The sequence below is a fragment of the Salvelinus alpinus genome, chromosome 20 (genome assembly GCF_045679555.1).
Source record: "Salvelinus alpinus chromosome 20, SLU_Salpinus.1, whole genome shotgun sequence".
Taxonomy (NCBI): Eukaryota; Metazoa; Chordata; class Actinopteri; order Salmoniformes; family Salmonidae; genus Salvelinus; species Salvelinus alpinus.
The window spans coordinates 2250312-2271182 of record NC_092105.1 but is presented as its reverse complement, the minus strand read 5'-3'; the positions used below and the strand labels follow the sequence as shown (position 1 = coordinate 2271182).

The 20871-nt window shown below is 43.9% G+C and overlaps 1 protein-coding gene across 1 annotated transcript in view; it reads right to left on the bottom strand.

Annotated features, from left to right (window-relative positions):
• LOC139547260 (unconventional myosin-X-like) overlaps positions 1-20871 on the bottom strand; it is a 157773-nt gene that overhangs the window by 79176 nt on the left and 57726 nt on the right. The window contains exons 5-7 of the mRNA XM_071356319.1: positions 11097-11195; positions 987-1093; positions 574-703 (exon numbers count right to left, since the gene is read on the bottom strand). Of these exons, the coding sequence (XP_071212420.1) occupies positions 574-703; positions 987-1093; positions 11097-11195 (336 nt within the window). The remainder of the gene's footprint in view (positions 1-573; positions 704-986; positions 1094-11096; positions 11196-20871) is intronic.

Sequence of the window (20871 nt, the reverse complement as noted above, 5' to 3'; positions counted from 1 at the left end):
ATCAATTGAATTTACGACAGGTGGACTCGAAGTTGTAGAAACATCTCAAGGATGATCAATGGAAACAGGAAGCACCTGAGCTCAATTTCGAGTCTCATAGCAAAGGGTCTGAATACTTTTGTAAATCAGGCATTTATAAAATTTCTAAAAACCTGTTTTCACTTTGTCATTATGGGGTATTCTGTGTAGATTGATGAGGAAAATGTGTAATTTAATCCATTTGAGAATAAGGCTGTAATGCAACAAAATGTGGAAAAAGTCCAGGTTTCTGAATACTTTCCGAAGGCTCTGTACATAGTTCTGTCAGCAGGCTTTGTCTTTAACTGAAACCTCAGCTTCTTCACTATCATGCATTAGAATAACTTATCCTCTCCTCTCCTCCTTCTCCTCTCCTCTCACTCCCCCCTCCTCTACTCTCTCCTCCTTTCCCCTCTCCCCCTTTTCCCTCCCTCCCCCCCCCCCCCCTCCGTTCCCTCCCCTCTCTTCCTTCCTTCCTTCCTTCCTCCCCTCCCTCCCTTCCTCCCCTCCCATTTCCCCTCCCATCTCCCCTCCTTCCCTTCTCCTCCCTCTCACCTCCTTTGGATGTGATTTGTGCTCCTCCTGCGGTCATGAACTCTATGTTCCCCATCAGCAGAACAGCAGACAGCAGCTTGAAGACGTCACGTATCTCCTCCTCACTGAACTGCATCACCTTTAAAGCCTCCTGGTAGCAGCAGAGACAGAGAGATCTTCTACTGAACACAGACAGAATAATACATGCTGCAGGGCCCATGTTCAAAAGTATCTCAGAGTAGGAGTGCTCTACGATACAGATCATAATGAATAAAATTACACGGACAGAGAGTACCTGATCTTAAATTGGCACTTTTACTCTGAGGCATTTGTTGAATACAGGCCCATAATCTACACGTCTGATGGGACTGTAGTTATTCTACTGGGTTATATCGCCCTCTGGTGGCAGCTTGTGAAGGTACAACCAGCCTCACCATAACACTGTCATAGAGCTGCAGGTCATCGAGACTCCTGTCCTTCACACAGCCAGACTGACTCAGGTAGTGGTATGACTCTGGGCCCTCAGACAGGAAGTACAGCTCTGGAACACAGACAGAAAATAACTTTAGGCAGTTGAAGCAAGCATGCACATTTTCTTCAGGAACATTTTCTAGAGACACAAACAAAGTCCCACTGTATTCAAATCAAATCAAATTGTATTCGTCACATGCTTCGTACAGGTGTAGACTAACAGTGAAATGCTTACTTACAATGCAGAGTTAAAGTTAAAGATTCAAAAACATACAAATAATAACAGAAATAGTGACAAGGAATAAATACACAGTGAATAACAAATACCAATAACAAGTAAAAAAATAACATGGCTATATACAGGAAGTAGAAAGTAACATGGCTATACACAGGAAGTAGAAACTAACATGGCTATACACAGGAAGTAGAAACTAACATGGCTATATACATGAAGTAGAAAATAACATGGCTATATACAGGAAGTAGAAAATAACATGACTATATACAGGGAGTAGAAAATAACATGACTATATACAGAGAGTAGAAAATAACCTGGCTATATACAGGGAGTAGAAAATAACATGACTATATACAGAGAGTAGAAAATAACATGACTATATACAGGGAGTAGAAAATAACATGACTATATACAGGGTATATACTAGTACCGAGTCGATGTGCAGGAGTGAAAGGTCATTGAGGTAGCTACCGTGCCTTCAGTAAGTATTCACACCCATTGACTTATTCAGCACATTGTTGTTTTACAGCCTGATTTTAAAATGTATTAAATTGAGATTGTGTGTCACTGGCCTATGCATAATAACTCATAATGTCAAAGTGCAATTATGTTTTTAGACATTTTTACAAATAAATAAAAACCGAAAAGCTGAAATGTCTTGAGTCAAGTATTTAACGCCTTTGTTATGACAAGCCTAAATAAGTTCAGGAGTAAAAATTAGCTAAACAAGTCACATAATAAGTTGCATGGAATACCTCATCTCTGTACCCCACACATAAGTATCTTTAAAGGTCCCTCAGCAGTGAATTTCAAACACAGTCTCAACCACAAAGACCAGGGAGGTTTTCCAGCGCCTCGCAAAGAATGGCACCCATTGGTAGATAAGTTAAAAAAAAAAAATCTGATATTGAATATCCCTTTGAGCATGGTGAAGTTATTAATTACACTTTGGATGGTGTATCAATACACCCAGTCACTACAAAGATACAGGCGTCCTTCCTAACTCAGTTGCCAGAGAGGAAGGAAACAATTCGGGGATTTCACCATGAGCCCAATGTTGACTTTAAAAAAGTTAGAGTTTTATGGCTGTGATAGGAGAAAATTGAGGATGTAGTTACTCCACAATACTAAGCTAATTGACAGAGTGACAAGAAGGAAGCCTGCACAGCATAAAACTATTCCAAACCATGCATCCTGTTTGCAAAAAGGCACTAAAGTAATACTGCAAAAAATGTGGCAGCAATCAATGATGAGGAGGGGAGGGGAGGGGAGGTTATTCTAATGAGAAAGCCTGCTGACAAGAACTATGTACAGAGTCTTCGGAAAGTATTCAGAAACCTCGACTTTTTCCACATTTTGTTGCATTACAGCCTTATTCTCAAATATATTATTCTTATTCTAAATATATTTTTTCCTCATCAATTTGTCCGGAATACAAAGTGTTACTGTATGTTTGGGGCAAATCCAATGCACCACATTACTGAGTACCACTCTCCATATCTTCATGCATAGTGATGGCTGCATCATGTTATGGGTAATCGTTAAGGACTGGGGAGTTTTTCAGGATAAAAAAAGTAATGGAATGGAGATAAGCACAGGCAAAATCCTATAGGAAAACCTGGTTCAGTCTGCTTTTCAACAGACACTGGGAGATTGATTGACTTTTCAGCAGGACAATAACCTAAAACACAAGGCCAAATCTACACTGGATTTTCTTACCAAGAAGACAGTGAATGTTCCTGAGTGGCCGAGTTACAGTTTTGACTTAAATCTACTTGAAAATCTATGGCAAGACCTGAAAATGGTTGTCTAGCAATGATCAACAACCAACTTGACAGAGCTTGAAGAATTTTGAACAGAATAATGGGCAAATGTTGCACAATCCAGGTGTGGAAAGCTCTTAGAGACTTACCCAGAAACTCACAGCTGTAATCGCTGCCAAATGTCACACCCTGATCTGTTTCACCTGTCTTTGTGCTCGTCTCCACCCCCCACCAGGTGTCTCCCATCTCCCCTCATTATCCTGTGTATTTATACCTGCGTTTTCTGTTTGTCTGTTGTCAGTTGGTCTTGTTCCGTCAAGTCCTACCAGCGTGTTTCCTGTGCTCTAGTTTTTGTTAGTCTTCTAAGTTCTGACCTTTCTGCCTATCCTGTCCTGTCCTGACCCTGATCCTGCTTGCAGTCCTGTACCTGCCTGACTCTGATTTGGATTACGACCCTTTGCCTGTCTTGACCTACCGATTGACTGCTGTCCTGTACCTGCCTGTCTTGACCTACCGATTGACTGCTGTCCTGTACCTGCCTGTCTTGACCTACCGATTGACTGCTGTCCTGTACCTGCCTGTCTTGACCTACCGATTGACTGCTGTCCTGTACCTGCCTGTCTTGACCTACCGATTGACTGCTGTCCTGTACCTGTCTGACTCTGATTTGGATTACGCCTCTTTGCCTACCTTGACTTACATTTTGCCTGCCCCTTGAACTGTAATAAACTCTGAGACTCGTACGGTCCACCTCTTGTGTCTGCATCTGGGTCTTAGCCTGAGCCCTGATACCAAAGGTGCTTCTACAAAGTATTGACTCAGGGATGTGAATATTTACAGTATGTAAATTAGATATTTCTGTATTTAATTTTCAATGAATTTGCAAAGATTTCTAAAAACATGTTTTCACTTTGTCATTATGGGGAATTGTGTATAGATAGTTAAAAATAAATCAAATGTAATCCATTTTGAATTCAGCCTGTAACACAATAAAATATGGAATACGTCAAGGGGTATGAATACTTTCTGAAGGAACTGTATGTACAAATAAATCAAATCAAATTTTATTTGTCGGGCCTCCCGAGTGGCGCAGTGGTCTAAGGGCTAGCTGTGTCACAAGAGATTCTGGGTTCTAGTCCAGGATCTGTCGCAGCTGGCCGCGACCGGGAGACCCATGGGGCAACGCACAATTGGCCCAGCGTCGTGCGGGGTTAGGGAGGGTTTGGCCGGTAGGGACATCCTTGTCTCATCGCGCACTAGCGACTCCTGTGGCGGGCCGGGCGCAGTGCACGCTGACACGGTCACCAGGTGTACGGTGTTTCCTCCGACACATTGGTGCGGCTGGCTTCTGGGTTAGGTGGGCATTGTGTCAAGAAGCAGTGCAGCTTGGTTGGGTTGTGTTTCGGAGGACGCACGGCTCTCGACCTTCGCCTCTCCCGAGTCCGTACGGGAGTTGCAGCGATGAGACAAGACTGTAACTACCAATTGGATACCACGAAATTGGGGAGAAAAAGGGCAAAAAAATTTAAAATATTAATTGTCACATGCGCCGATACAACAGGTGTAGACCTCACAGTGAAATGCTGACTGACCAGCCCTTAACCAACAGGTGTAGACCTCACAGTGAAATGCTGACTGACCAGCCCTTAACCAACAGGTGTAGACCTCACAGTGAAATGCTGACTGACCAGCCCTTAACCAACAGGTGTAGACCTCACAGTGAAATGCTGACTAACCAGCCCTTAACCAACAGGTGTAGACCTCACAGTGAAATGCTGACTGACCAGCCCTTAACCAACAGGTGTAGACCTCACAGTGAAATGCTGACTGACCAGCCCTTAAGCAACAGGTGTAGACCTCACAGTGAAATACTGACTGACCAGCCCGTAACCAACAGGTGTAGACCTCACAGTGAAATACTGACTGACCAGCCCTTAACCAACAGGTGTAGACCTCACAGTGAAATACTGACTGACCAGCCCGTAACCAACAGGTGTAGACCTCACAGTGAAATGCTGACTGACCAGCCCTTAACCAACAGGTGTAGACCTCACAGTGAAATACTGACTGACCAGCCCTTAACCAACAGGTGTAGACCTCACAGTGAAATGCTGACTGACCAGCCCTTAACCAACAGGTGTAGACCTCACAGTGAAATGCAGACTGACCAGCCCTTAACCAACAGGTGTAGACCTCACAGTGAAATGCTGACTAACCAGCCCTTAACCAACAGGTGTAGACCTCACAGTGAAATGCTGACTGACGAGCCCTTAACCAACAGGTGTAGACCTCACAGTGAAATGCTGACTAACCAGCCCTTAACCAACAGGTGTAGACCTCACAGTGAAATGCTGACTGACGAGCCCTTAACCAACAGGTGTAGACCTCACAGTGAAATTTTTTATTTTTTTATTTAACCTTTATTTAACCAGGTAGGCAAATTGAGAACACGTTCTCATTTACAATTGCGACCTGGCCAAGATAAAGCAAAGCAGTTCGACACATACAACAACACATAGTTACACATGGAGTAAAACAAACATATAGTCAATGATACAGTGAAAAAAATATATATATAAGTCTATATACAATGTGAGCAAGTGAGGTGAGATAAGGGAGGTGAAGGCAAACAAATATATGTATAAATAAATAAAAATATAAAAAGGCCATGGAGGCGAAGTGAGTACAACACAGCAAGTAAAATAAAAACTAAAAACACTGGAATGGTTGGTTTGCAGTGGAAGAAAGCGCAAAGTAGAGACAGAAATAATGGGGTGCAAAGGAGCAAAATAAATAAATAAATACAGTAGGTAAAGAGGTAGTTGTTTGGGCTAAATTATAGATGGGCTATGTACAGGTGCAGTAATCTATGAGCTGCTCTGACAGCTGGTGCTTAAAGCTAGTGAGGGAGATAAGTGTTTCCAGTTTCAGAGATTTTTGTAGTTCGTTCCAGTCATTGGCAGCAGAGAACTGGAAGGAGAGCGCCACCTCAGATTAGCACCACAGAGTAATTCTTGAAGGAACCCCCAACGGGGGGGCGAGGCTTAATAATCCCGAATAGATCTTGCCGCCTTCCTTCTACTCTCTGCTAGCTCTCTCTGAGGCCATTATTATTTAATTCATTCCTTAAGGGACCATGTAACTTTGGAAACCCCCACGTTGGGACCTCTCCCAGTCCGGGGCTAAAGTAGCGTAGCTGGGGAGATCCGCGAGAAGGGCCCGGCACGCGTCCAGAGTCGCCGCTGCCAACCGCCAAACCCAACCCCTCGCCGGTCCGTCTTAGGCCTGCCGCAGGACACCACCACAGCGGCCAAAGGAAGAATTGGTTTTGGGGGTGACCAGAGAGATAAACCTGCTGGAGCGCGTGCTACAGGTAGGTGTTGCTATGGTGACCAGCGAGCTGAGATAAGGGGGGACTTTACCTAGCAGGGTCTTGTAGATGACCTGGAACCAGTGGGTTTGGCGACGAGTATGAAGCGAGGGCCAGCCAACGAGAGTGTACAGGTCGCAGTGGTGGGTAGTATATGGGGCTTTGGTGACAAAACGGATGGCACTGTGATAGACTGCATCCAATTTATTGAGTAGGGTTTTGGAGGCTATTTTGTAAATGACATCACCAAAGTCGAGGATTGGTAGGATGGTCAGTTTTACAAGGGTATGTTTGGCAGCATGAGTGAAGGATGCTTTGTTGCGGAATAGGAAGCCAATTCTAGATTTAACTTTGGATCGGAGATGTTTGATGTGAGTCTGGAAGGAGAGTTTACAGTCTAACCAGACACCTAGGTATTTGTAGTTGTCCACATATTCTAAGTCAGAGCCGTCCAGAGTAGTGATGTTGGACAGGCGGGCAGGTGCAGGCAGCGATCGGTTGAAGAGCATGCATTTAGTTTTACTTGTATTTAAGAGCAATTGGAGGCCACGGAAGGAGAGTTGTTGAAATGCTGACTGACCAGCCCTTAACCAACAGGTGTAGACCTCACAGTGAAATGCTGACTGACCAGCCCTTAACCAACAGGTGTAGACCTCACAGTGAAATGCTGACTGACCAGCCCTTAACCAACAGGTGTAGACCTCACAGTGAAATACTGACTGACCGGCCCTTAACCAACAGGTGTAGATCTCACAGTGAAATACTGACTGACCATCCCTTAACCAACAGGTGTAGACCTCACAGTGAAATGCTGACTGACCAGCCCTTAACCAACAGGTGTAGACCTCACAGTGAAATGCTGACTGACCAGCCCTTAACCAACAGGTGTAGACCTCACAGTGAAATGCTGACTGACCAGCCCTTAACCAACAGGTGTAGACCTCACAGTGAAATGCTGACTGACCAGCCCTTAACCAACAGTTCAAGAAAGAGTTAAGAAAACTTCTTCTTAATAGGGGGCGCTGTTTTCACTTTGGAACTGCCTCGTACTCTATTCTAGATCATACAATATGCATATTATTATTACTATTGGATAGAAACCACTCTCAAGTTTCTAAAACTGTTTTATATCTGTGAGTAAAAACAGAACTCATTTGGCAGCAAACTGCCATACAGGAAGTGAAAAATCTGAAAACGAGGCTCTGTTTCAGGGCCTGCCTATTCAATTGCCTTATATTTATCGATATCCATGCACTTCATACGCCTTCCACGAGATCTCAACAGGCAGTGGAAGGTGGAATGGGGTGTCTAGCTTGATCTGAGGTCGAACAAGAGGTTTTGGAGTGACAGGTCAGCCATTTTGTCAGTTTTCCAAGGCGCACGAAGGACCTCGACATTGTCTTCTGATAAGCGTTCGGTATACACGGCGAATATCTCCGGCTCTGATTTTATTTGATACATATTAGAAAAACATCATAAAGTAGGTTTTTTCAACCGAGTTTTATCAGTTTATTCAACGTTTATTGGGACTTTTGGAGATTTCCGTTCTTTGCGCCAAGAGAGGATGGGAATGTTAGTAACCTTGGCTAGCATTGTGGCGCGAATTCGACAGAAGAAATGGACATTCTAAAACCAAACAACGATTTATTCTGGACCAAGGACTCCTTGTACAACATTCTGATGGAAGCCAGCAAAAGTAAGAAAACATTTATGATGTTATTTCGTATTTCTGTGTAAAATGTTGACTCCTATTCGCCGCCGTTTTGGTGAGCGCTGTCTCACAATAACGCAAGCTGTATGTTATGGTAAAGTTATTTAAAAAAATCTAATACAGCGGTTGCATTAAGAACCAGTGTATCTTTCATTTACCGTACAACAAGTATTTTTATGTAAAGTTTATAATGAGTTCTTTGGTCAGATTAGGTGAGTGTCCAAAATATCTCCGGACATTCTGGGAAAATGTTGCTACATATTCACAATGTATAACCACGATTGCAGCGCTAAATATGCACATTTTCGAACAAAACATAAGTGTATTGTATAACTTGATGTTATAAGACTGTCATCTGATGAAGTTGTCCAAAGGTTAGTGATTAATTTTATATCTTTTGCTGGTTTTTGCGAAAGCTACCTTTGCGGTGAATAAATGCGTTTGTGTGTTTGGCTATTGTGGTAAGCTAATATAATTCTACATTGTGTTTTCGCTGTAAAACACTTAAAACATCGGAAATATTGGCTGGATTCACAAGATGTTTATCTTTCATTTGCTGTACACCATGTATTTTTCATAAATGTTTTATGATGAGTATTTATGTATTTCACGTTGCTCTCTGTAATTATTCTGGCTGCTTTGGTGCTATTTGTGATGGTAGCTGCAATGTAAAACTATGATTTATACCTCAAATATGCATATTTTTCGAACAAAACATAAATGTATTGTATAACATGTTATAAGACTGTCATCTGATGAAGTTGTTTCTTGGTTAGTGACTAATTATATCTCTATTTTGTCGGTTTTGTGAAAGCTACCTATGCGGTGGAAACATGGTGAAAATATGCGGTTGTGTGTTTGGCTATTGTGGTTAGCTAATAGAAATACATATTGTGTTTTCGCTGTAAAACATTTTAAAAATCGGAAACGATAGCTGGATTCACAAGATGTTTATCTTTCATTTGCTGTATTGGACTTGTGATTTCATGAAAATTATATTATATGATATCCCTGTCCCGTTAGGCTAGGCTATGCTAGTCAGCTTTTTTGATGAGGAGGATCCCGGATCCGGGATGGGTATCACTGAAAGGTTAAGAAAATATTTATCAAATAAACTAAAGTAAAAAATTATAAAAAGTAACACAGTAAAATAACAACAAGGCTATATACAGGGGTTACCGGTACCGAGTCAGTGTGCAGGTAGAGTCCAGTGTGTTGGGTAGAGTCCAGTGTGTGGGTAGAGTCCAGTGTGTTGGGTAGAGTCCAGTGTGTGTGGGTAGAGTCCAGTGTGTGTGGGTAGAGTCCAGTGTGTTGGGTAGAGTCCAGTGTGTGGGTAGAGTCCAGTGTGTGGGTAGAGTCCAGTGTGTGGGTAGAGTCCAGTGTGTGGGTAGAGTCCAGTGTGTGGGTAGAGTCCAGTGTGTGTGGGTAGAGTCCAGTGTGTGGGTAGAGTCCAGTGTGTGTGGGTAGAGCCCAGTGTGTGTGGGTAGAGTCCAGTGTGTGTGGGTAGAGTCCAGTGTGTGTGGGTAGAGTCCAGTGTGTGTGGGTAGAGTCCAGTGTGTGTGGGTAGAGTCCAGTGTGTGTGGGTAGAGTCCAGTGTGTGGGTAGAGTCCAGTGTGTGGGTAGAGTCCAGTGTGTTGGGTAGAGTCCAGTGTGTTGGGTAGAGTCCAGTGTGTGTGGGTAGAGTCCAGTGTGTGTGGGTAGAGTCCAGTGTGTGGGTAGAGTCCAGTGTGTGGGTAGAGTCCAGTGTGTTGGTAGAGTCCAGTGTGTGTGGGTAGAGTCCAGTGTGTGTGGGTAGAGTCCAGTGTGTGGGTAGAGTCCAGTGGGTGGGGAGAGTCCAGTGAGTTGGGTAGAGTCCAGTGAGTTGGGTAGAGTCCAGTGTTGGGTAGAGTCCAGTGGGTGGGTAGAGTCCAGTGTGTTGGGTAGAGTCCAGTGGGTGGGTAGAGTCCAGTGTGTTGGGTAGAGTCCAGTGGGTGGGTAGAGTCCAGTGGGTGGGTAGAGTCCAGTGGGTGGGTTGAGTCCAGTGTGTTGGGTAGAGTACAGTGTGTTGGGTAGAGCCCAGTGGGTGGGTAGAGTCCAGTGTGTTGGGTAGAGTCCAGTGTGTTGGGTAGAGTCCAGTGTGTTGGGTAGAGTCCAGTGGGTGGGTAGAGTCCAGTGTGTTGGGTAGAGCCCAGTGTGTTGGGTAGAGTCCAGTGTGTTGGGTAGAGTCCAGTGGGTGGGTAGAGTCCAGTGTGTTGGGTAGAGTCCAGTGTGTTGGGTAGAGTCCAGTGTGTTGGGTAGAGTCCAGTGGGTGGGTAGAGTCCAGTGTGTGGGTAGAGTCCAGTGTGTTGGGTAGAGTCCAGTGGGTGGGTAGAGTCCAGTGTGTGGGTAGAGTCCAGTGTGTTGGGTAGAGTCCAGTGTGTTGGGTAGAGTCCAGTGGGTGGGTAGAGTCCAGTGGGTGGGTAGAGTCCAGTGTGTTGGGTAGAGTCCAGTGTGTTGGGTAGAGTCCAGTGTGTTGGGTAGAGTCCAGTGGGTGGGTAGAGTCCAGTGTGTTGGGTAGAGTCCAGTGTGTTGGGTAGAGTCCAGTGTGTTGGGTAGAGTCCAGTGGGTGGGTAGAGTCCAGTGTGTGGGTAGAGTCCAGTGGGTGGGTAGAGTCAGTGCAAGAGAGTTAGTTCAAAAAGGGTCGATGCAGGTAGTCTTGGTAGCCATTTGATGAGCTATTTAGCAGTCTTGTGCCTTGGAGGTAGAAGCTGTTCACGGTCCTGTTGGTTCTAGACTTGGTGCATCAGTACCGCTTGGAATGTCTGGTACCGCTTCTTGAGCAAGTGTTTTAGTTGATTCAGTGGAGGCTGGTGTGACTTAGAAACATGGTTTCCATGTGTTTGATGCCGCTCCATTCATTCCATTCCAACCATTACTATGAGCCGTCCTCCCTTCACCAGCCTCCACTGAGTCCGTACAAGTGTTGCAATAACTGTACTCCAGTGAAGGAGTCTCTGTATGAAGGGAACGTACCTCTGTGGTTCTTGTCGGCCCCGGCCAGCAGAGCATAGAAGATATGATAGTTCCTCTCTCCAGGGTTCTGCCTCACCACACGGTTCTTTTCAAGTAAATCTCAAGGTTTAAAGTTAAGGAAAACAAAGACAGATAGATACATCTCTAAGCCATACCGGACATTACAGATCTGGAGTCCGGACCTCAGTAAGGTACAGTACGTTAGTGGTAAAAGGTCTTGGTATTGGGCCTCAGTAAGGTACATTAGTGGTAACAGGTTCAGTCCAGGCCTCAGTAAGGTACATTAGTGGTAACATGTTGAGTCCAGTCCTCAGTAATGTACATTAGTGGTAACAGGTTGAGTCCTCAGTAAGGTACATTAGTGGTAACAGGTTGAGTCCTCAGTAAGGTACATTAGTGGTAACAGGTTGAGTCCTCAGTAAGGTACATTAGTGGTAACAGGTTGAGTCCTCAGTAAGGTACATTAGTGGTAACAGGTTGAGTCCTCAGTAAGGTACATTAGTGGTAACAGGTTGAGTCCTCAGTAAGGAACATTAGTGGTAACAGGTTGAGTCCTCAGTAAGGTACATTAGTGGTAACAGGTTGAGTCCTCAGTAAGGAACATTAGTGGTAACAGGTTGAGTCCTCAGTAAGGTACATTAGTGGTAACAGGTTGAGTCCTCAGTAAGGAACATTAGTGGTAACAGGTTGAGTCCTCAGTAAGGTACATTAGTGGTAACAGGTTGAGTCCTCAGTAAGGAACATTAGTGGTAACAGGTTGAGTCCAGTCCTCAGTAAGGTACATTAGTGGTAACAGGTTGAGTCCTCAGTAAGGTACATTAGTGGTAACAGGTTGAGTCCTCAGTAAGGTACATTAGTGGTAACAGGTTGAGTCCTCAGTAAGGTACATTAGTGGTAACAGGTTGAGTCCTCAGTAAGGAACATTAGTGGTAACAGGTTGAGTCCTCAGTAAGGTACATTAGTGGTAACAGGTTGAGTCCTCAGTAAGGAACATTAGTGGTAACAGGTTGAGTCCAGTCCTCAGTAAGGTACATTAGTGGTAACAGGTTGAGTCCTCAGTAAGGTACATTAGTGGTAACAGGTTGAGTCCTCAGTAAGGTACATTAGTGGTAACAGGTTGAGTCCTCAGTAAGGTACATTAGTGGTAACAGGTTGAGTCCTCAGTAAGGTACATTAGTGGTAACAGGTTGAGTCCTCAGTAAGGTACATTAGTGGTAACAGGTTGAGTCCTCAGTAAGGTACATTAGTGGTAACAGGTTGAGTCCTCAGTAAGGTACATTAGTGGTAACAGGTTGAGTCCTCAGTAAGGTACATTAGTGGTAACAGGTTGAGTCCTCAGTAAGGTACATTAGTGGTAACAGGTTGAGTCATCAGTAAGGTACATTAGTGGTAACAGGTTGAGTCCTCAGTAAGGTACATTAGTGGTAACAGGTTGAGTCCTCAGTAAGGTACATTAGTGGTAACAGGTTGAGTCCTCAGTAAGGTACATTAGTGGTAACAGGTTGAGTCCTCAGTAAGGTACATTAGTGGTAACAGGTTGAGTCCTCAGTAAGGTACATTAGTGGTAACAGGTTGAGTCCTCAGTAAGGTAGATTAGTGGTAACATGTTGAGTCCTCAGTAAGGTACATTAGTGGTAACAGGTTGAGTCCTCAGTAAGGTACATTAGGGGTAACATGTTGAGTCCTCAGTAAGGTACATTAGTGGTAACAGGTTGAGTCCTCAGTAAGGTACATTAGTGGTAACAGGTTGAGTCCTCAGTAAGGTACATTAGTGGTAACAGGTTGAGTCCAGGCCTCAGTAAGGTACATTAGTGGTAACAGGTTGAATCCTCAGTAAGGTACATTAGTGGTAACAGGTTGAGTCCTCAGTAAGGTACATTAGTGGTAACAGGTTGAGTCCTCAGTAAGGTACATTAGTGGTAACAGGTTGAGTCCTCAGTAAGGTACATTAGTGGTAACAGGTTGAGTCCTCAGTAAGGTACATTAGTGGTAACAGGTTGAGTCCTCAGTAAGGTACATTAGTGGTAACAGGTTGAGTCCTCAGTAAGGTACATTAGTGGTAACAGGTTGAGTCCTCAGTAAGGTACATTAGTGGTAACAGGTTGAGTCCTCAGTAAGGAACATTAGTGGTAACAGGTTGAGTCCTCAGTAAGGTACATTAGTGGTAACAGGTTGAGTCCTCAGTAAGGTACATTAGTGGTAACAGGTTGAGTCCTCAGTAAGGTACATCAGTGGTAACAGGTTGAGTCCAGGCCTCAGTAAGGTACATTAGTGGTAACAGGTTGAGTCCTCAGTAAGGAACATTAGTGGTAACAGGTTCAGTCCTCAGTAAGGTACATTAGTGGTAACAGGTTCAGTCCTCAGTAAGGTACATTAGTGGTAACCGGTTGAGTCCTCAGTAAGGTACATTAGTGGTAACAGGTTGAGTCCTCAGTAAGGTACATTAGTGGTAACAGGTTGAGTCCTCAGTAAGGTACATTAGTGGTAACAGGTTGAGTCCTCAGTAAGGTGCATTAGTGGTAACAGGTTGAGTCCTCAGTAAGGTACATTAGTGGTAACAGGTTGAGTCCAGGCCTCAGTAAGGTACATTAGTGGTAAAAGGTTGAGTCCTCAGTAAGGTACATTAGTGGTAACAGGTTGAGTCCTCAGTAAGGTACATTAGTGGTAACAGGTTGAGTCCTCAGTAAGGTACATTAGTGGTAACAGGTTGAGTCCTCAGTAAGGTACATTAGTGGTAACAGGTTGAGTCCTCAGTAAGGTACATTAGTGGTAACAGGTTGAGTCCTCAGTAAGGTACATTAGTGGTAACAGGTTGAGTCCTCAGTAAGGTACATTAGTGGTAACAGGTTGAGTCCTCAGTAAGGTACATTAGTGGTAACAGGTTGAGTCCTCAGTAAGGTACATTAGTGGTAACAGGTTGAGTCCAGGCCTCAGTAAGGTACATTAGTGGTAACAGGCTGAGTCCAGTCCTCAGTAAGGTACATTAGTGGTAACAGGTTGAGTCCTCAGTAAGGTACATTAGTGGTAACAGGTTGAGTCATCAGTAAGGTACATTAGTGGTAACAGGTTGAGTCCAGGCCTCAGTAAGGTACATTAGTGGTAACAGGTTGAGTCCTCAGTAAGGTACATTAGTGGTAACAGGTTGAGTCCTCAGTAAGGTACATTAGTGGTAACAGGTTGAGTCCTCAGTAAGGTACATTAGTGGTAACAGGTTGAGTCCTCAGTAAGGAACATTAGTGGTAACAGGTTGAGTCCTCAGTAAGGTACATTAGTGGTAACAGGTTGAGTCCTCAGTAAGGTACATTAGTGGTAACAGGTTGAGTCCTCAGTAAGGTACATTAGTGGTAACAGGTTGAGTCCTCAGTAAGGAACATTAGTGGTAACAGGTTGAGTCCTCAGTAAGGTACATTAGTGGTAACAGGTTGAGTCCTCAGTAAGGTACATTAGTGGTAACAGGTTGAGTCCTCAGTAAGGAACATTAGTGGTAACAGGTTGAGTCCAGTCCTCAGTAAGGTACATTAGTGGTAACAGGTTGAGTCCTCAGTAAGGTACATTAGTGGTAACAGGTTGAGTCCTCAGTAAGGTACATTAGTGGTAACAGGTTGAGTCCTCAGTAAGGTACATTAGTGGTAACAGGTTGAGTCCTCAGTAAGGTACATTAGTGGTAACAGGTTGAGTCCTCAGTAAGGTACATTAGTGGTAACAGGTTGAGTCCTCAGTAAGGTACATTAGTGGTAACAGGTTGAGTCCTCAGTAAGGTACATTAGTGGTAACAGGTTGAGTCCTCAGTAAGGTACATTAGTGGTAACAGGTTGAGTCCTCAGTAAGGTACATTAGTGGTAACAGGTTGAGTCCTCAGTAAGGTACATTAGTGGTAACAGGTTGAGTCCAGGCCTCAGTAAGGTACATTAGTGGTAACAGGTTGAGTCCTCAGTAAGGAACATTAGTGGTAACAGGTTCAGTCCTCAGTAAGGTACATTAGTGGTAACAGGTTCAGTCCTCAGTAAGGTACATTAGTGGTAACCGGTTGAGTCCTCAGTAAGGTACATTAGTGGTAACAGGTTGAGTCCTCAGTAAGGTACATTAGTGGTAACAGGTTGAGTCCTCAGTAAGGTACATTAGTGGTAACAGGTTGAGTCCTCAGTAAGGTGCATTAGTGGTAACAGGTTGAGTCCTCAGTAAGGTACATTAGTGGTAACAGGTTGAGTCCAGGCCTCAGTAAGGTACATTAGTGGTAAAAGGTTGAGTCCTCAGTAAGGTACATTAGTGGTAACAGGTTGAGTCCTCAGTAAGGTACATTAGTGGTAACAGGTTGAGTCCTCAGTAAGGTACATTAGTGGTAACAGGTTGAGTCCTCAGTAAGGTACATTAGTGGTAACAGGTTGAGTCCTCAGTAAGGTACATTAGTGGTAACAGGTTGAGTCCTCAGTAAGGTACATTAGTGGTAACAGGTTGAGTCCTCAGTAAGGTACATTAGTGGTAACAGGTTGAGTCCTCAGTAAGGTACATTAGTGGTAACAGGTTGAGTCCTCAGTAAGGTACATTAGTGGTAACAGGTTGAGTCCTCAGTAAGGTACATTAGTGGTAACAGGTTGAGTCCTCAGTAAGGTACATTAGTGGTAACAGGTTGAGTCCAGGCCTCAGTAAGGTACATTAGTGGTAACAGGTTGAGTCCTCAGTAAGGAACATTAGTGGTAACAGGTTCAGTCCTCAGTAAGGTACATTAGTGGTAACAGGTTCAGTCCTTAGTAAGGTACATTAGTGGTAACCGGTTGAGTCCTCAGTAAGGTACATTAGTGGTAACAGGTTGAGTCCTCAGTAAGGTACATTAGTGGTAACAGGTTGAGTCCTCAGTAAGGTACATTAGTGGTAACAGGTTGAGTCCTCAGTAAGGTGCATTAGTGGTAACAGGTTGAGTCCTCAGTAAGGTACATTAGTGGTAACAGGTTGAGTCCAGGCCTCAGTAAGGTACATTAGTGGTAAAAGGTTGAGTCCTCAGTAAGGTACATTAGTGGTAACAGGTTGAGTCCTCAGTAAGGTACATTAGTGGTAACAGGTTGAGTCCTCAGTAAGGTACATTAGTGGTAACAGGTTGAGTCCTCAGTAAGGTACATTAGTGGTAACAGGTTGAGTCCTCAGTAAGGTACATTAGTGGTAACAGGTTGAGTCCTCAGTAAGGTACATTAGTGGTAACAGGTTGAGTCCTCAGTAAGGTACATTAGTGGTAACAGGTTGAGTCCTCAGTAAGGTACATTAGTGGTAACAGGTTGAGTCCTCAGTAAGGTACATTAGTGGTAACAGGTTGAGTCCAGGCCTCAGTAAGGTACATTAGTGGTAACAGGCTGAGTCCAGTCCTCAGTAAGGTACATTAGTGGTAACAGGTTGAGTCCTCAGTAAGGTACATTAGTGGTAACAGGTTGAGTCCTCAGTAAGGAACATTAGTGGTAACAGGTTGAGTCCAGTCCTCAGTAAGGTACATTAGTGGTAACAGGTTGAGTCCTCAGTAAGGTACATTAGTGGTAACAGGTTGAGTCCTCAGTAAGGTACATTAGTGGTAACAGGTTGAATCCTCAGTAAGGTACATTAGTGGTAACAGGTTGAGTCCTCAGTAAGGTACATTAGTGGTAACAGGTTGAGTCCTCAGTAAGGTACATTAGTGGTAACAGGTTGAGTCCTCAGTAAGGTACATTAGTGGTAACAGGTTGAGTCCTCAGTAAGGTACATTAGTGGTAACAGGTTGAGTCCTCAGTAAGGTACATTAGTGGTAACAGGTTGAGTCCTCAGTAAGGTACATTAGTGGTAACAGGTTGAGTCATCAGTAAGGTACATTAGTGGTAACAGGTTGAGTCCTCAGTAAGGTACATTAGTGGTAACAGGTTGAGTCCTCAGTAAGGTACATTAGTGGTAACAGGTTGAGTCCTCAGTAAGGTACATTAGTGGTAACAGGTTGAGTCCTCAGTAAGGTACATTAGTGGTAACAGGTTGAGTCCTCAGTAAGGTACATTAGTGGTAACAGGTTGAGTCCTCAGTAAGGTAGATTAGTGGTAACATGTTGAGTCCTCAGTAAGGTACATTAGTGGTAACAGGTTGAGTCCTCAGTAAGGTACATTAGGGGTAACATGTTGAGTCCTCAGTAAGGTACATTAGTGGTAACAGGTTGAGTCCTCAGTAAGGTACATTAGTGGTAACAGGTTGAGTCCTCAGTAAGGTACATTAGTGGTAACAGGTTGAGTCCAGGCCTCAGTAAGGTACATTAGTGGTAACAGGTTGAATCCTCAGTAAGGTACATTAGTGGTAACAGGTTGAGTCCTCAGTAAGGTACATTAGTGGTAACAGGTTGAGTCCTCAGTAAGGTACATTAGTGGTAACAGGTTGAGTCCTCAGTAAGGTACATTAGTGGTAACAGGTTGAGTCCTCAGTAAGGTACATTAGTGGTAACAGGTTGAGTCCTCAGTAAGGTACATTAGTGGTAACAGGTTGAGTCCTCAGTAAGGTACATTAGTGGTAACAGGTTGAGTCCTCAGTAAGGTACATTAGTGGTAACAGGTTGAGTCCTCAGTAAGGAACATTAGTGGTAACAGGTTGAGTCCTCAGTAAGGTACATTAGTGGTAACAGGTTGAGTCCTCAGTAAGGTACATTAGTGGTAACAGGTTGAGTCCTCAGTAAGGTACATCAGTGGTAACAGGTTGAGTCCAGGCCTCAGTAAGGTACATTAGTGGTAACAGGTTGAGTCCTCAGTAAGGAACATTAGTGGTAACAGGTTCAGTCCTCAGTAAGGTACATTAGTGGTAACAGGTTCAGTCCTCAGTAAGGTACATTAGTGGTAACAGGTTGAGTCCTCAGTAAGGTACATTAGTGGTAACAGGTTGAGTCCTCAGTAAGGTACATTAGTGGTAACAGGTTGAGTCCTCAGTAAGGTACATTAGTGGTAACAGGTTGAGTCCTCAGTAAGGTGCATTAGTGGTAACAGGTTGAGTCCTCAGTAAGGTACATTAGTGGTAACAGGTTGAGTCCAGGCCTCAGTAAGGTACATTAGTGGTAAAAGGTTGAGTCCTCAGTAAGGTACATTAGTGGTAACAGGTTGAGTCCTCAGTAAGGTACATTAGTGGTAACAGGTTGAGTCCTCAGTAAGGTACATTAGTGGTAACAGGTTGAGTCCTCAGTAAGGTACATTAGTGGTAACAGGTTGAGTCCTCAGTAAGGTACATTAGTGGTAACAGGTTGAGTCCTCAGTAAGGTACATTAGTGGTAACAGGTTGAGTCCTCAGTAAGGTACATTAGTGGTAACAGGTTGAGTCCAGGCCTCAGTAAGGTACATTAGTGGTAACAGGCTGAGTCCAGTCCTCAGTAAGGTACATTAGTGGTAACAGGTTGAGTCCTCAGTAAGGTACATTAGTGGTAACAGGTTGAGTCATCAGTAAGGTACATTAGTGGTAACAGGTTGAGTCCAGGCCTCAGTAAGGTACATTAGTGGTAACAGGTTGAGTCCTCAGTAAGGTACATTAGTGGTAACAGGTTGAGTCCTCAGTAAGGTACATTAGTGGTAACAGGTTGAGTCCTCAGTAAGGTACATTAGTGGTAACAGGTTGAGTCCTCAGTAAGGAACATTAGTGGTAACAGGTTGAGTCCTCAGTAAGGTACATTAGTGGTAACAGGTTGAGTCCTCAGTAAGGTACATTAGTGGTAACAGGTTGAGTCCTCAGTAAGGAACATTAGTGGTAACAGGTTGAGTCCTCAGTAAGGTACATTAGTGGTAACAGGTTGAGTCCTCAGTAAGGTACATTAGTGGTAACAGGTTGAGTCCTCAGTAAGGAACATTAGTGGTAACAGGTTGAGTCCAGTCCTCAGTAAGGTACATTAGTGGTAACAGGTTGAGTCCTCAGTAAGGTACATTAGTGGTAACAGGTTGAGTCCTCAGTAAGGTACATTAGTGGTAACAGGTTGAGTCCTCAGTAAGGTACATTAGTGGTAACAGGTTGAGTCCTCAGTAAGGTACATTAGTGGTAACAGGTTGAGTCCTCAGTAAGGTACATTAGTGGTAACAGGTTGAGTCCTCAGTAAGGTACATTAGTGGTAACAGGTTGAGTCCTCAGTAAGGTACATTAGTGGTAACAGGTTGAGTCCTCAGTAAGGTACATTAGTGGTAACAGGTTGAGTCCTCAGTAAGGTACATTAGTGGTAACAGGTTGAGTCCTCAGTAAGGTACATTAGTGGTAACAGGTTGAGTCCAGGCCTCAGTAAGGTACATTAGTGGTAACAGGTTGAGTCCTCAGTAAGGAACATTAGTGGTAACAGGTTCAGTCCTCAGTAAGGTACATTAGTGGTAACAGGTTCAGTCCTCAGTAAGGTACATTAGTGGTAACCAGTTGAGTCCTCAGTAAGGTACATTAGTGGTAACAGGTTGAGTCCTCAGTAAGGTACATTAGTGGTAACAGGTTGAGTCCTCAGTAAGGTACATTAGTGGTAACAGGTTGAGTCCTCAGTAAGGTGCATTAGTGGTAACAGGTTGAGTCCTCAGTAAGGTACATTAGTGGTAACAGGTTGAGTCCAGGCCTCAGTAAGGTACATTAGTGGTAAAAGGTTGAGTCCTCAGTAAGGTACATTAGTGGTAACAGGTTGAGTCCTCAGTAAGGTACATTAGTGGTAACAGGTTGAGTCCTCAGTAAGGTACATTAGTGGTAACAGGTTGAGTCCTCAGTAAGGTACATTAGTGGTAACAGGTTGAGTCCTCAGTAAGGTACATTAGTGGTAACAGGTTGAGTCCTCAGTAAGGTACATTAGTGGTAACAGGTTGAGTCCTCAGTAAGGTACATTAGTGGTAACAGGTTGAGTCCTCAGTAAGGTACATTAGTGGTAACAGGTTGAGTCCTCAGTAAGGTACATTAGTGGTAACAGGTTGAGTCCTCAGTAAGGTACATTAGTGGTAACAGGTTGAGTCCTCAGTAAGGTACATTAGTGGTAACAGGTTGAGTCCAGGCCTCAGTAAGGTACATTAGTGGTAACAGGTTGAGTCCTCAGTAAGGAACATTAGTGGTAACAGGTTCAGTCCTCAGTAAGGTACATTAGTGGTAACAGGTTCAGTCCTCAGTAAGGTACATTAGTGGTAACCGGTTGAGTCCTCAGTAAGGTACATTAGTGGTAACAGGTTGAGTCCTCAGTAAGGTACATTAGTGGTAACAGGTTGAGTCCTCAGTAAGGTACATTAGTGGTAACAGGTTGAGTCCTCAGTAAGGTGCATTAGTGGTAACAGGTTGAGTCCTCAGTAAGGTACATTAGTGGTAACAGGTTGAGTCCAGGCCTCAGTAAGGTACATTAGTGGTAAAAGGTTGAGTCCTCAGTAAGGTACATTAGTGGTAACAGGTTGAGTCCTCAGTAAGGTACATTAGTGGTAACAGGTTGAGTCCTCAGTAAGGTACATTAGTGGTAACAGGTTGAGTCCTCAGTAAGGTACATTAGTGGTAACAGGTTGAGTCCTCAGTAAGGTACATTAGTGGTAACAGGTTGAGTCCTCAGTAAGGTACATTAGTGGTAACAGGTTGAGTCCTCAGTAAGGTACATTAGTGGTAACAGGTTGAGTCCTCAGTAAGGTACATTAGTGGTAACAGGTTGAGTCCTCAGTAAGGTACATTAGTGGTAACAGGTTGAGTCCAGGCCTCAGTAAGGTACATTAGTGGTAACAGGCTGAGTCCAGTCCTCAGTAAGGTACATTAGTGGTAACAGGTTGAGTCCTCAGTAAGGTACATTAGTGGTAACAGGTTGAGTCATCAGTAAGGT